Source organism: Sarcophilus harrisii, chromosome 1 (genome assembly GCF_902635505.1).
Source record: "Sarcophilus harrisii chromosome 1, mSarHar1.11, whole genome shotgun sequence".
Lineage (NCBI taxonomy): Eukaryota > Metazoa > Chordata > Mammalia > Dasyuromorphia > Dasyuridae > Sarcophilus > Sarcophilus harrisii.
Genome location: NC_045426.1, coordinates 292,813,047 through 292,830,353, shown reverse-complemented (window position 1 = coordinate 292,830,353; position 17,307 = coordinate 292,813,047). Strand labels below are relative to the sequence as shown.

General features: G+C 32.9%; 1 protein-coding gene across 4 annotated transcripts in view; it reads left to right on the top strand.

Moving 5' to 3' along the window:
• Positions 1-15,828, top strand: part of AUH (AU RNA binding methylglutaconyl-CoA hydratase) — a 178,584-nt gene extending 162,756 nt beyond the window's left edge. For 3 of the 4 annotated variants that reach the window (XM_031943784.1, XM_031943780.1, XM_031943774.1), the window contains 2 exons: positions 13,206-13,253; positions 14,381-15,828. In XM_031943784.1, the coding sequence (XP_031799644.1) occupies positions 13,206-13,253; positions 14,381-14,458 (126 nt within the window). In that variant the 3' untranslated portion in view covers positions 14,459-15,828. Of the gene's footprint in view, positions 1-13,205; positions 13,260-14,380 lie in introns of those variants that run through there. The other variant, XR_004230380.1, reaches the window with a different exon arrangement.
• Positions 15,829-17,307: the final 1,479 nt, after the last annotated feature.

Genomic DNA, 17,307 nt, shown 5'->3' with positions numbered 1-17,307 from the left:
GGGAAAGGGTTTAGTGAAAATTTAAAAATAGCATGTGTTTTTAAGATCTATACGTTTTATATATATATATATATAGTTTATACTTTTTGAAAAGATGTCTGACTGCAAAATTGAGGTCAAATATATGAATCAAAATATGAAAAATATAGTACAAATACTTTTTTGTTACATTCTATTAAACCAGAAAAGTGAATAAAAGGATGAACTATTAGATATAATCATTGTGATCATGTTAGACAATTTAATCTAATCTTTTCTTGGGAAGTAATATCTTGCAAAGGTTGGGGGGAAAAGTCGTAAATAGAAATTTCTAAATAAAAAAATATGCAGCTTTTATTTTTGTATTGTTAATTTTATTCTTTTGCGATTATGTTTATATTGATTTTTAATTTAGTAGTAACAAACATCTGTAATCATACTCTTACCACAGTAATATCTCCCTCCTTACCTCTACTACCTCTTGTTTTCCTTCATTTCCTTTAAGATTCAGCTCAGTTTGTGGGAGAATTCTTGTTTGTGTTATTTACCCTCAAGTTTCTAGTGTCATTCCCTCTAAGATTACTTCCCATCTACTCTGCATATATTGTATTTACCTAAATATTTGTTGTCTTTCACAGTAAGTTCCTTGATAGATCAAGGACTATTTTGCGCAACATAGTTTTGGTCATATAGTAAATACTTAATGAACTTATCCCCTAGAAACCATGAAAATTTCCATTCTCTTCCCTTTTGCATCAGGCCCTCCCTCAGCCATTCAGAGTAAACATAATCTAATCAGTTCTCAAGCATCCAGAGTAGGTACCTGTATTCTGACTCAAACACTGGCCACATAGGCTGTAATGATCACCTTTGGATAACTGGGTTTTTAGGTAGTGGCCAGTGAGTAGTCCAACAGAGTGAATCACGATGTAGATATCATCTTTCTAAAACTCACCCCTCTTCTGAAACTTCTTTATCAAAAGGTCTACCAATCTTGTAGGTTCTTAACATCCCTGTTACCTTCTATTCTTCCCTCCCACTGACTTCACATATCTACTGACTTGACAGTATCTTATTATTTCTACTTGGATGTCTCTTATCTTTGATCTCTTGATCTCTCATTTTTATCTATTTATATAGATTCCATCAACTATTTACAAAGATCCTATCATAATTGAGGCCCTCATCTCATTACCTCTCCTCTGGATTAGTGCAATAAATTCGCACACACTCTAAATTTCAGATAAATTGACTTCCTTATTATTCCTGACCTCCTTAGTTTTCCTTACATGTGACAGTCCTCCATTCTCATTGCCTTTGCAATGGCTGTCCCTACATCTTCCCTTTTGCCCTTGCCCCTTTAGAATCCTTAGTTTCCTTCATGACTCAGTTTAAGAATCATGTTTTAAATGAAGTTACTATCCTGTCATCCCATATCCAAGTACCTCTCAAAATTGCCCTTTTGTATTTAAGGGCAGGGACTCATTCATAAATTTCTAGAATTATGTATTTAAAGTTGGAAGGGACTTTAGAGATTATTAAGTCTAATCCCGCTTATTTTACAGAGGAGAATATTAATGCTGAAGAAGTTAAGTGACTTGCCCAGAGTTACATATAAGTATCTTAATTTGAACCCAAGTCTTCCATAGTCTACTGTACTATGTTATTTCTCATTTTTTTTCCTAGCATAATTTCTAGTTTAGACCTAGACCTAGAATAATTTCTTATACATAGTAAGCATTTAAATGCTTGGAGGAAATTCTCAAATCTATTAGATTGCATATTGATTTACATATTTAGGAGATTTATTTACTTTAGTTTCAGCACCCACAAATCTAGCCAAATCCTCAAATTTATGAAATGAGTCATCGGAAAATGAAAAGAGATATATTTTTTAAAAATGAGAAGAGATATGGATCATATTTCTAGACTCAAGGATTAGAAAAAAGTGAATATCTTGCTATGAAGAATTTACATAGCAGAAACTATAAGAATAACAAACTTTCAAAAAATCTCTAACCCTTAAATGATCACATGCCAGCATTGTCTCCACACAGTGGTTTTCTGGTTTTCTGCAGGTAAAATCCATAAAAGTATCGTTGAGCATTAGAGTGTTATGTTTCTCTTTTTTAAAAGGCAAGTTTTTGATTACCTTTTCTATTTTGACAAGAAGTTATAATAGTATTCTAACCAGCATATATTCTCTCTCTTTTTTTTTTTTTTTTTTTTTTGTTTTTTTTTTTTTTTTTTTTTTTTTTTTTATAGTAACTTTTTATTGACAGAATCCATGCCTGGGTAATATATTTTTTTTTTTTTTTTTTACAACATTATCCTTTGCACTCACTTCTGTTCCGATTTTTCCCTCCCACCCTCCACCCACTCCCCTAGATGGCAAGCAGTCCTATATATGTTGAATATGTCCTAGTATATCCTAGATACAATGTATGTGTGCAGATCCAAACAGTTTTCTTGTTTCACAGGGAGAATTGGATTCAGAAGGTAGAAGTAACCCAGGAAGAAAAACAAAAATGCAAAAAGTTTACATTCATTTCCCAGTGTTTTTTTTTTTTTTTCCTTTGGGTGTAGCTGCTTCTGTCCATCATTGAGCAATTGAAACTGAATTAGGTCTCTTTGTCAAAGAAACCCGCTTCCATCAAATTACATCTTCATACAGTATTGTTGTTGACGTATATAATGATCTCTTGGTTCTGCTCATTTCACTTAGCATCAGTTCGTGTAGTTCTCTCCAAACCAGCATATATTCTCATTAAATATACTTAATCTGTGCAACAAGGTAAAAATAACATTTATAATTTTTGTTTTTTTAATTTTCATATCTTTTGATATCCTCTCCTATCCTCTACTCAAAGAACCATTCTTTATTAAAAAAAAAAAAGCCATCTCTTTTATTAAAAAAAAAAAGAGAAAAAAACAATTAAACAAAACTAAGCAACACATTAATCAAGTTCCATATTCATTGTCACCTGCCTCTGCAAATAAGAAATTTACATTCTCATCTTTTTTTTGAGACCAAGTTTGGTCATTAAAATATATAGCATTTAGTTTTATTTCAGTTGCTCTTTCCATGTCCATTGTTACAATTCTTGTGTGTTACTCTCCTAGTTTAGAACTTTGCACCAGTTCATGTAAGTTTTCCACTGCTTCTCTGTATTTTCCATATTTCTTTCTTATAGTACAATAATGTTCCAATACATTAATGTGAAATATTCTTTTGAGATGCTTTCAACAGGCACCTATTGTTTCAAATTCTTTACTACTTCAAAATAATCTATGAGACATACATTGTCAAACATTGCCAATATGTGTACCTCTGTTTGGGGTGGGAAGAAGATTTTTAAATTTTCTTTTTAATTGGGGAGAAGGAAGAACTGGAAGAGAGGGAAGCTACTGATAACAACAGCAAAACAGGGGAAAGGGGGTGGAGAGACAGAGAGAAAGAAAGATAAGAAATTAGCTTTTTTCCCCCCTGGGGTTAAGTGGCTTACCCAGAGTCTTCAAACTGCCCCGATGAGCATTTTTTAAAAAGAAAAGTGAATAAAATGGGGCTCGAAGGCAAGTGGACCAATTTTTGAAACTAACTTACTGAATTTAATATAAAGCATATATTTAATAATAAATAAATAATAAACTGAATTAATATATGCTTTATTTAAAAGCATATATTAATGAGATTATCCATAGTTTTATATACAGTCATCTTTTCCTGTTCTTTGTATCTGAATATGTTCAAGTTTCTTGGTGTTTGTGAAGTTCAGAATAATAATTCTTTTTAATAAATTTAACCTGGTCTGAAATTAAGATCAAGTTTCGTTTTAGAGATAAGATTGCATTTCCCTCCCTTCTTTGAAAGGGATATTATGACTGTGGAACATTCATAAGTAGGTAGATACTATGTTGATTTTGCTAAATTCTTATTTTCCTTTTAACTTGTTATAGAGGAAAAATATATATATATTATAAAATATAGTTAATGTAAACACAAAAGATATTTTTAAGTGTTTTTTTTTTCATTATTTATATTTTTGCTTTCTTTTGGGTATGTGCTGAATCATAGGATATCTGATTCAGAGAGTATGAACATTAATAAGTTATCGTAAAACAATTCCAAATTACTTTGAAAAATGGTTGGACTAACAAAGCTCCACCAGTGATATATTAGTGTGCTTGTTTTCCCACAACCTCTCCAACATTATATACTTCCATCATTGACCATCGTTGCCAGTTTGCTCGTTGTGAAGTGAAAACATCAAAGTTGTTTTGATTTATATTCTTTTTATTTAATGATTCAGAACATTAATGGATATTTGTAATTTGTGGAGAACTATCTTTGACCACTTATTGTTTATTTTTTTTAACTTATAACCAGTGTGCATTAAAAAAGTTTACAGACCCACTGCCTAAGAGAGTGACAAGATGCCAATCCAAATAATACACAGCAGTATATAAAAAGCAATGGCTGACAAATGGAAAAGTTTATTGGGGTTGACAGTATTCAAAAGCAAAACACCTTTGAGGATGGATAAGGTAAAAGGAGAGAGAGTAGAATAAATAGGGGGAGGGAAATCAATAGAGGGAAATTCACAGATAGTAATCATAATCATGAAAAATATTTTAAAGCAAGTTTCTCTGATAAGGCCTTATTTCTCAAAATACACACACACACACACACACAAAGAGCCATTCCCTAATTGATAAATGATCAAAGGATATGAACAGGAAGTTTTCAGACAAAGCAATTCAAGTTCTATAATCATATGAAAGAGATATTCAATCTCTTTTGATTAGTCAGATGCAAATTAAAACAACTCTGAGGTATAACCTTATATCTCTTATATGTTGACTAATATAACAAAAGAAAAATGACAGTGTTGGAGGAGAACTGGGACAATTGAAGCACTAATACACTGTTGGTAGAGTTGTGAATTGATCCATCCATTTTGGAGAGCAATTTGAATTTATTCCCAAAGGGCCATAAAACTGCATACCCTTTTACTCAGCAATATCACTACTAGGGACCTATATGTACAAAAGTATATATAATCGCTTTTTTAAAAAAGTGGCAAGAATTGGAAATTGAGGGGATTTCTGTCAATTAGAGAATGGCAAAACAAGATGTGGTATTTTAATTGTGTTGGAATATTATTGTACTATAAGAAATGATGAGCAGGAAAAACTGAAAAAACTTACATAAACTGATGGAAAGTGAAACAAGTAGAACTAAGAGAAAATTATATACTGTAATAACAATATTGTACAGTGATCAGCTAACAGTGGTATAACTATTCTCAATAATACAATATCCAATACAGTTCTGAAGGACTTAAGAAGAAAATTGCTATCCATTTCTAGAGGAAGTACTAATAGAGTTAATGCAGATAGAAGCATACTTTTTTTCCCCCAACTTCATTCTTCTTGAATTTGGGGTTGGGTAAAGGAGGTAGATATGACTAATATGATGATACACGTTACATGACTATACTCATATAACTATATCAGATTGCTTGCTTTCTCAATGAAGGGTATATAGAGAGAGGCTAGGAGAGAGATAATTGAGAACTCAAAAAATTTAAAAGATGAATGTTAAAAATTGTTTAACATATTTGGGAAGAATAAGATGTAAATATTTATAATTTTTTTAAGCTTTCTTGAGATGGAGCCAAGATGGCATAGTAAAGGCAGGGACTTGCCTGAGCTCTCCCCCAAACCCTTCTAAATACCTTTAATGACTAAACAAATTCTAGACCATCAGAACCCTCAAAAAGATAGTGTGAAGCAATTTTCTAGCTGAAGACAAACTTAGAAGGTCAGCAGAAAAGGTCTGAGTGAAGTAGAGAGCTGAGAGTGGAGTCATTTGGACTCAGGCCACATCACCACAGCCCTGGCCCACCAAACTAGCATGCCTTGGAAGCTTCTGAATGCTTCTTGAAAGCAATGGCTTCTAAAGCTCTCAGCCCACAGATGGAAAGGAGGTCAAAGAAATGCTTAAGAGGAAATTGGAGAGGTCTCATTGCTAGCACTGAGGGCAGAGTCTTTTGCTTAGCCCATTAGGTTACAGTCCCAGGACAAGGAGGAGCAGTAGAACTTATAGTCACAATGGAATAGAGACCTCAGAATTCCAGGGCAGAAAAGAGTGATTGTGGTTGCTTACAGACCAAAGCACAAGTCAGGAGAATAGTAAAAACACTTCTTTCTAGATCATAACATCTTGAAAGAACTGAAAATGTACATATCCCTAGGAGTTATAAAAATAGCTATACAAAACACCTGAAGCTTGAGACATTGCACCTTTCACCTTGGAAACAGAGCCCTACTTTTAACAAACTTAAAAGTCAAGAAATAAGCTGAGAAAATGAGCAAACAACTGAAAAAGATTCTGATCATAGAAAGCTACTGTCATTACAAAGAAGATCAAAATATACTCAGAAGATAAGAAAGTCACAAATCCTATATCCAGAGTCTCTAAGAAAAATAATAATTGATCTCAATCCATGGAAGAACTCAAACGGGATTTGGAAAATCAAATAAAAGATGTAGAAAGAAAACTGGGAAGAGAAATGAGAGTGATGCAAAAGGAAATACAAAAAGACAATGAAGAATTAGCCAAATGGAAAAAGAAGTCCAAAAGCTCATTGAGGAAAATAAATCCTTAAAAATTAGAATTGAGCCAACAGAAACTGAAAAATCAAGAAACAATAAAACAGACAAAAAAAAAAAAAAAAACAAAAACAAAAACAAAAAAAGGCAGAGGGAGGGGGGAGGCAGGAACAATGGGAAATAGTTCATTGGAAAAAACAACTGACCTGGAAAATATATCCAGGAGAGAGATTTTTTAAATTATTGTGTGACGACTGTGCTAGCACCCAGGATACTTCAGAATCAGTCAGAGTCAGGATAAGCAAAAGTCCTCAGTCTTTGTTCTTGGTCCTTAGATGCAGGATTGAACAGGATGGAAGTATAATCTCCGCAACTGCCTTCTCCCTTGTCTGCTGCCCAAGTGTGACCCTGGCTAGTCTTACTCCACCCCTAGTCCCTCCTACAATCCTCTGTATACACCAATCATTGAGCCAGCACGGATAGTGGAAAGGACCATTTTCCAAGAATATGCCCATAGAGTATTGCCAGTAGTTAGCCTCAAGTGCTCTGCAGTCCTGACCTCAGTGCATCGACTCAATAGTTTCAGCCCTCTACATTATTGGACTACTTGAAAACCATGATCAACAAAAAGTCCTTAATATTACCTTTCAAGAAATTATAAAGGAAAACTGTTCTAATATTCTAGAACCAGAGAATAAAATAGAAATTGAAAGAATTAATTGATCACTTCTTGAAAGAAATCCCAAAATGAAAATTCCCAGGAATATGATAACCAAATTCCAAAATTCCCAGGTCAAGAAGAATAGGGAGTCACTATCAAGATAACACAAGATTTAGCAGCTTCTACATATGAGGACTTGAAATATGATATTCAGAGAGTAAAGAAGCTAGGACTGCCACCAAGAATCACTACTCTTCAAAACTGAATATAATCCTTCAGGGGAAAGAGTGAATAATATTCAGTGAAATAGAAAACTTTCAAGCATTCATGATGAAAAGACCAAAGCTGAATAGAAAATTTGATTTTTTAAATATAGGATGCAGGAGAAGCATAAGGAGGTAATAAGGAAAGAAATATCATAAAAGGGACTTAATAATATTCATCTGCTTACATTCCTACATGGAAGGATGATACTTATAACTTATAAGAACATTCTTATTATTAGGGCAACTAGAACAGGCATGAGTTGAATATGAAGAGATAATGTCTAAAAAAATTAGAATTAAGGAATGGGAGAGGAATATAGTGGGGGGAAGGGAGAGGTGAAATGGCATAAATTATTTGCCATAAAAGAGGCAAGAAAAAGGTTTTACACTAGAGGGAATGAAAGAGGGAGGGGTAAGGGAGAGAGTGAACCTTATTCATCAGAATTGACTCCAAGAATAACATAAACATTCAAATGGATATAGAAAATCATCTTACCCTATAGAAAAGTAAGAGGAGAAGGGGATATGAAAAGGAATGAGGGTGATAGAAGGCAGAGTGTATTGGGGGAGGGGGTAGTCAGAAGTAAAACACTTTTCAGGAGGGAAAGGATAAAAAAAGGGAGAGAATTGTTGGCAATAGAAATTGTGAACAGGATTTTGAAGTAAGTTCTCTGATAAAGGCCTCGTTTGTCAAACATATAATTAAGTCAAATTTATAATTAAAAAAAAAAAGAGCTATTCCCCAATTGAGAAATGATCATAAGATATGAACTATGCCCAAAGGGCATTTTACAAATAGCCTTTAAATATAAAATCTGAATATTCTTTAACCTAATAACACCGCAACTAGGCATAAATTCCGAAAGAGATTTTTTTATAAGGAAAAGGACCTCTATATACAAAATTATTTATACCAGCTTTTTTCTGGGGGCAAAGAATTGGAAATTGAGGGGATGCACATCAATTGGGAGGAAATTGGATAAACTGTGGTATGTAATTATGATGGAATACCATTGTGCTACATGAAATGACAAGTAGAATGCTGTCAGAAAAACCTGGAAAGACTTCTATGAGCTCATGAAAAATGAAATATACTGTGAATAAAGTAATAGCAATATTATAAGATGATCATCCTTGAATGTCTTTGCTATTCTCAGCAATATAATGACCAAGACTAACGTGAAGAACTTATGATGAAAAATGCTATCCATATCTAGAGAAAGAACTGATTGTGTCTGACTATAGATAGACTCATACTTATTTTTCTTGAGTTTTTTCTGGGGGGAGGGAAATTCTGTGTTTTCTTTTGCAACATGACTTATGGAAATGTTTTGCATAACTTCACATGTACCTTCCATTGTAGGGGTAAGGAGAGAGGAAGGGAAAGTATCTTGAACTAAAAATTTTAAACCAAATGTTTAAAATTGTTTTCCGTATAACTGAGGAAAAATATTTTTTTTTTCAAAAAAGAGAGTACTAAACAAAAATCTTTGTAAGAAAGTAGTTTTAATAGTTTAGAAATCAGGGTGAGTAGTTTTCTGGACTAGTATAGGACAGTGAATTGGCTTTAAGTGATGAAGGTCTGTGCAGAGTCATCCGCCTCACTCTCTTCTCCAGAGTCATTGGAATCCAGTGGCAAAACATCCCTCAAGATGACTGGAGATGGCCCCAGATACAGTGGAAGACCTTGGCCTTTTTAATCTAAGATCTTTCCCAGATTTCAGTTTCAGAGATATGAAATACAAAGAGATGATAGCTGAATCAGGAAATGGATAAGATTTACAATCAAGGAAGTATATATTAGAAGAAAGTAAAAAATGAAGACTGTGAACAAGACCTTAGAAAACATCTATCTGGAGCAGTATTAGAGAAACTTGCCAAGATTATAGAGTAGGAAGACGAGCAACATAGATTTCTCTGCAACAATTGCAACAAAAACCTCAGACATGCAGCAAACTAAGGTAGTGATCAGAAATTAAGAAAAAATCACAGTGGATCATTTTTTCCATTACAAAATAAAAAATTCAAACCACAAAGCAGGAATTGTAGAACTGGTGTGTGCTGAGATTAGTTTCCCAATCCTCAAAAGAGGAAAGGGCTGTTACTCTGATCCTGTGATGAAGTTTGGAATCTCATATTCACTCCAGGGTACAGAGACTACACCTCTTTCTCAAGGGACCTTTAACTTAGTCCCTAGGCAGAGAACAGCCATGCTGTCCCTCAAACCTAGGCATGGTTAGACCCTGTAAGTTAGTGCCCCAGGGAAGAAGGAATCATGGAATCAATTATCAGTATCAGAATAATGTCATGGCATTATCTCTCTAAACCATGGAGAAGATCTTAGAAGCAGACTTCAGGAGTAGCACTATTACCTCTGATCCCCAGCAGCAGAACACCAGATAGGCCAGGACCTTTAGACATCAAAACACCACCAGAAGTGCACATAATTTGACATTAATACAAAGCCCCAAAATAAGTAAGAAAAAGAAATAGATATTACGATACTAGGGATGCCCAAGACAGAAACTCAGGAGTATAATTCCAGATACACCTATGAGTAAGCCCTTAAAGAAAAACATAACTAGGATACAAAAAAATTAGAATTCCTAGAAAAAATGAAGCAAGAGTTTAAAAAATAATTTTAAGGTGAAAGATTTTAAATGAAAGAGAGCTAGGAGGAAAAAAGAAACAGAAAAGAAATAAGAGCTACAGAGAAAAGACTTGGAGAAAAAAAAAAGTAACTATTTAGCATAAGAGGTACAAAAGTACTCTTATCAAGTATGAGACTCCTAAATAATTAGAATGGACCATATAGAAATTAATGACTCCCTAAGTTTATAGAAAAAATATATATGGTACATCATGTACCATATATGGTACATCAAGATCAAAAAGAGAATCATGTACCATATATGGTACATCAAGATCAAAAAGAGAATTTGGGTTTATTGGAATTATTGAAGACCAGAAAGGAAAAAAAAAACAAAACCAAGGGCCTAAGTAACAAGATGTCCCAATCAGAAAATCATGGAAAAATTATTCAAGGATGTGCCAATAAAACAGATAAAATGGGTGAATATTTTAAAATGTATAATTTATATATAAAATTAAAGAAAAACACAAAGGATTTAAATAATCCAGACACAGAAAAAAACCCCAAATTATTAAATTTCGAAGGTGATATGATAGCTTAAAGAATGCTATAGATTAACTAAAAATTAATGGAAACAATAAATTTAGCAAAATAGCAGGACATAAAATAACTACATATTTTATTGCTTTTCTTTACCAACAAAACTCCAAAGGAAGCAGCAAGAAGAGAAATTTTATTTAAAGTATCAATACAATTTCTAAAACATTTGAGAGTCTGTCTACTAACATAGAAACTTTATAAATAGAACAACAAAACCTCTTTATACAAATGGAGACATAACTAATTGGAGAAATAGTACTTGTTCTTTATTTGGACAAGCTAGTATAATAAAGAGGGTAATGCCCCCTAAATCACTGTACTTATATAGTACCATACAATTCAAAACTTCCAAAAGGTCATTTGGTAGAATTTTTTAAGATAAGAAAGGAAAGGAAAAAATTCATCTAGAGAAATAAAAAGTTATAAATTCCACGGAAATTTAAGTAGGAAGGAAGAGGGCATAGTACAACCAGATCTGAACTATACTATAAACCAATTATCATTAAAATAATTTGGAACCATTTAACAATTTTTTATTTTGGATCTGAGAAATAAATTAGGTATACAACACATGGAAGCAAATCAACCTAGCATCTTAGTGTTCAGTAAACCCAAAGGCTTTAGCTACAGCAATAAGGACTCATTATTATTTGACAAAAACTACTAGAAAAGCTGAACAGCAGTCTGTCAGAAATTAGCTTTAGCTCTATACATTATACCATGTAACAAGATAAGCTCTAAATGGTTATGTGCCCTAGATATAAAAAGGCACTTTTTAAATGAAGGAATATATAAGGGATTGGATAGTATAAACAGTGCATGACCACACTAGAGAGAGAAACACAGAATTTAAAAAGGACAATTTTGACTAAGTCTGTTCTCCTCAAAAGAAACCCAACACTGATAAAACTAGAAGAGAAACATTTAAATTGGGAAGAAGTCATTGCTTCAACTTACTCTATCTAAAGTTTCATTTCACACACATACAAAGTGTATGTACATATATGGAATCTTTTTCATATTTAGAAATAAGAATTATTTGCAAGTATGTCTCTTGTGTCTCTTGAGGGAGGACTGCATGGAGGCCTATCTCCACTATTTTAAAGCACCTACTTTCATCTGTGTCAACACAAGGCAGTCTTTAGCTCCTGCTGCTAGTTCTGTCTCCCAATTGATATATGGAGCACCTCTAGTGCAAAGAACATCTTTGCCTTTGATGAGAAGTTTTCCATCTCCCTCTGTATTTGTCTCTTAAAGAGAAAGAAAAATGTTGGTGGACCACAACACTTCTTCCTCCTGCTTTGCAAGTTGGTCTTGATTTCCCAGCTGTATTTTTTTCTTTCTTAATCTACATTCTTTGAAGAGATGAGGAGTTGAAAAGCAGGACTGACCATCTGGCCATGTGCTTCCTCTCATATTGTACTTAGCTCCAACTCAAACTCAGATTTCTTTCAATTGGGAATTGAGTCTCTCTTCTGAGTGACCATTTTCATACCTGATCATACCCTTCACATCAGATTGACTCGATGGTAGATGTGAATAGCCTAAACTTCAAAGGAAGAGAAGTTACTGAGTAAAGGTAGAATCTTAAAAGTGGTAGTGGGGAGCAAATGGTAACTCTTTTAGATCATCATCTAAACTCCTTTCTCCACCCAACCCCCCACTATTTGATTATTTGTTCTCATCTTTTCAGCCCTCCCACCCCAAATTTTCAACCTAAGTCCATCTAACCTTTCCACTATTCATTTTAGAATGCCTATTCCCACTTCTTTCATCTACTATCTCTTAGTCAAGCCAGGCTTCCCATTAATGACACTGACTCTATGGCCACTCTTTCCAGTACTGCCTTTACCCTCATTTGTGTTCCTCAGTTTACTAGTTGAGATACTCCTTGCTTCCCATTGCCACTTCCAGATTTTCTCCTTGGCTCCATCACTCAGTAACCTTTTTTACTTTGAGATTTATGCTGTTCACATTTACTACCCAATCAAAATCCTGATAACTGTTGTTTACAGACCCCAGGTCACTCTCCTTCCTTCCTCAGTGAACTTGTTACATGGCTCTCATTTTTCTCTTCTTTCCAACTTCTGCCCTTATAATAGGAAACCTCAATGACTCACTTTCAAATACACTAATCACTCAGTTCCTCAGTCTTCTCATTTTCTTTGACCTATTTCTCCATCCCACCTTAGACAACCTTTGGTTTGACCAGGATATATACTGTGAATTAAATTATAGGAAGAGATGAAGAGAAATACTTTCCTTCTAGGACTAAGAGAACATATAACTTATCTGAACTTGTTTTTAAAAGATTATTTTAGTAAATAGAATTTCTAATGGTTGCAAAATAGTCAATATTTGAAAATTCAAAAATGTTTCTTATGTTCCAGTATTATTTTTCTAATTCTGGGAGGATAAAATAATTAATTGGATTGTACTATAAGTATAATATGTTATTTCTTTCTAAAATAAATAATATCTTTTTCCCCAGGTGGACTTAGTCACAGGTTTAGCAATAGAAGAAGCCTGTTATGCTCAGGTAATTTTTAAAGTTAAATTATGTTTCAATATTTTTTTAAAATAATATTTAATAATAATAGGATGTAAGCTTCCAAAAGGAAAAAAAAATTTTCCTGTTTATTCTTATTAATTAATTAGTATAGTTGGTGGTCATAATTATTTTTATTATTATTTGTTGATTTAATATAAATAACACCAGCAAGAGAATAAAATAGATTAAAATGAACACTTTTTAATTCTTTAGTCTTTCCATTGAATTCCTTTACCACCCAAATTTTTTTACTAGAATATGTTAATTATGAAAACTTCTTAAATGTCTAGATTTGTGTTATGTATATTTATATAAGTAATCTGGCCATTTGGTCTAATATAGATCTTATCCTACACCAGAGTGTCAAACTCAAGGCAAAAGGAACCTGGAACCTATATTCCCTGTGCTGGCACTAATCAAATAAAATGTATTTGGGAAATGTTTACCAAAATAAATAAAACATGGATAATATTAATTTGTGGTTTTCTAAGTTAAGATGCAGTTGTGAGAGACCTTTTTGTATTGAGTTTGACACCACTGTTCTATATCAAGATTAAATTAGAATATTGTTCTTTGAGCAGAATTCAGTTTTCTGATTAGTTATCTAGCTATTAATATTAAACTTCCTAATTGTTAAACATTTCAGTTGAATGAACTATAGTTTTCAGTCCTTTCCCAGTCTATTTTTTAAAAGTACATTTACTTTGGCAGTGAAAAATAGATACAATGTATAAATCATATGAATTTTATCATTTTTCTTCACAAAATTTAAATTCATTTTAGGTCATTCTATATTTACCTAAAAAAGCAAAATATATTTTTGTATTGTTCTGAAAATGTAGCTTCCACCTTCTTAATGATTACTTATTGTTTTCTGAATAAAGCAATTTAGAAATAGACATTTTCATATATCAAAGAGGGAAAAGCCATCAAACTAAACTTGAAGGGGAAATAACTTAGAGAATTTTGAAAATTATTATGGTATCTTTTCTTTTGCTTTTCTTCTCATATAATTTATACAATCTGAAACTTGTTTTAAAACCTCCATAGAGTTTATTTATTTTTCCCACTGACCTGTCATTTTAGCACTTACCCCATTATTTTGTTGTTCTTAGACTATTCCAACTAAAGACAGACTTGAAGGTCTTCTGGCTTTTAAAGAAAAAAGACCCCCTCGTTTCAAAGGAGAATAAAAGACATAGAAGCTTTGTCATTCATATATGATCTTTCTATTTCTGGAAGTATTTTTCTGGTATATCTTGAGGCAAATGGACTTATAACCACCAAAATGAAAAGCAAGCTATTCATAGAATGCATTTGGAATGTGCCCATTCATGTACTTCACTTAAGTATATACACTGTTATGTTCATTTGAATTTATGAAGATAGCTATATGTACTAACTCAAAGCCAGATTTTTTTAATTTCATGTGTTATTAGATATCCCATTCCTAATTTTTAAAATGTGAATGATTCCTATAGAACAAACCTAAAATACATTAAATATGTGTCATATTGCATCGGGAAAAAAAAAGGTGAACTTCTATATACCAAAAATATGAGATATACCAAATAAGGTTTTAAAAGATTATGTAGATTTCATATACATGTGTTAATATACCTATAATTCAGAAGGAAATTAAAAGATAATTTGTAAGTTGTGAAAATATAAATAAAGTTCGTGAAATGAAGCTATATCTGCTTTTAAATTACCAATGTCTCATTTTTTATTAAATCATTCCATATCAACTTTTCAGAGAAATAAATTGAAACAGATCAAGTAAATATAGAAAAACAGAAGAAAAAATTAGCAGTTGATCAGCCAATTTCAGGCTGCATGATCAAAGCAATATGCTGCAGTGGACAAAATCCAAGATGATTTGGAATCCAAGAACCTGGTTTCAAATTGTACCTTCTTAATACTTATATGACTTTAGGCAAGCCAGTTAAGCTCTCTGCTTCACTTTTCTCATCTAAATGGTGTTTGAAGTACTGTTCCTCTCTAGATCTATGATGGTATGCTGAATAATATTAAACTAACATGTTCAAACACTAAAGACCAAAAGGCCTTTTTAAGGTTTCTAGAAACAGAAGTAGCATACTCCTCCCAACACACAGATACACACGCATGCACATTTTTTGTTGCTATTTTTTGGTTTCATATCACCTTCATTTCCTGGAAAAACATCCCTTATATAACAAAGAATACAAGGGAGATTGGAAGAGGGAGGAAATTGGAAGAGGGAATTGCAGGAGGAGGCAAAGTTAAAAAGTTTGGCAATAATAGCATAACCAGTCTCACAATCTATGCAGTGTTACCTATCCATAGCACCCTCCACCATCAACAGTATCTGCAAAGAAGATGCTGTTCCTCTTCTGTCTTTCACAGTCATTATTATTGTTATACAGCATGCAGTTTTGTTGTTTCTTGTTTCCATTTATATTGTTCTACTTATTGTGTATGTTTTCCTGGCTACTTAATCAACCTTCCTTCAGTTTATGTCTTCTTATGCTTCACTATATTCTTTATATTCAGATATAGCACAATAAAATTTTTCTTGTTATTCAGTTGTTTCAGTTGAATTTGACTCTTCAATGACCTCATTTGGGGTTTTCTTAGCAAAAATACTAGAGTAATTTTCCATTTCCTTCTCCAGCTCATTTTTCAGATGAGGAAACGAAGGCAAACAGGGTTAAGTGACTTACCCAGTGTCACACAGCTAGTAAGTGTCTGAGCCAGATTTGAACTAAGGAAGCTGACTCTTCTTGACCCAATACTATATTCACTGCACCATCGAGCTAGTACATCAAGTACCAGTATTTGCTACTATAAGAAGTGGAACTGGCATCCTTAAAACACTTATATGTAAAAGAAAAAAAGAAAAGTGGCTCCTTCTACTACAGAATTTACTTTGTATATTTTGTTTGTATATTTACTTATTTGTGTTTGTGTTATCTCCTGTCAGATATTTAAACTCCTTGAAAGCAGGTACTTTCATAGGGTACTACCACACAAGGGACTAGGCTTGTGATTTCATTGGTTTGGGTAACTCTCAAGTGAAGAAATTCCTATTAGTGCAAGTGGTCACCTCCTCTGTAGCTTAAAGATTTAGAGAGCTTCTTAGATCAGTGACTTCAAACTCAAATAGAAGAGAATCACAAATTGACATTATTTGCCTTGTATTATATTTTTATTTATTTTGTTAAACCTCTTCTAATTGCATTGTAATCTTCAGGCTACACTGGCTTCTAAAGTTTAACATCTCTGTTCTAGCTAAAAGTTAAATGATTTTCCCAAGATCACATAGCCATAGGGATTTGATTACTGAACGAATGAATTGAATAATCCAGATAACTAGTTTTGGATCATAATGGGAAATAGAACAGATGACTATTTCTTTACAGATTCCTATCCACTCCTCATATGTTCTCACTTCCAAAAAGCAGATAAACTAGTAAAAACAGCATCATTTTCTAATGATCTCTATTGAAACTATACCTTTGCTGCTACCAAAAGTGTGTTTGTAAGTGGAGAAAGGGGATATTATGTCCATACCACCGTGTCACTGACTAGGACAAACTGAAAAGAAGAAAAGTATGGACAAATGAATTTGTAGCATACATAAAAGGAATAAGGAAATAGCATATATAAAATGCTCAAGGAAAATGGGCATTTAAAAATTAGGAGTAGTGAAATAATTGTGAATGACTACTTTTTAAATCAGTATCTAAGCCTAAGAAATCCAAGTGTTATCCAAATAGACAATAATTTCCCAATTTTCCACTCTGTGAACTAGGGAAGTCTATTCTTAAAGTGATATATCTTAAATTTTTATTTTCATCTCTATATTCTTTAGATGACAAAGTATTTTGTATTTATTGGCTTTTTTCCTTTATTTGACTTTGTTTTTCCCTTTCATCTTGCCAAAGTCAATTCAAGATGTCATACCACATCAAAAGACTTTTTTCCCTTCTCAAATGTTGGAATGCTAATTCTTTAACAGGATCATAAATTTGGAGCTGTTAAGGACCTAAAGTCTTGT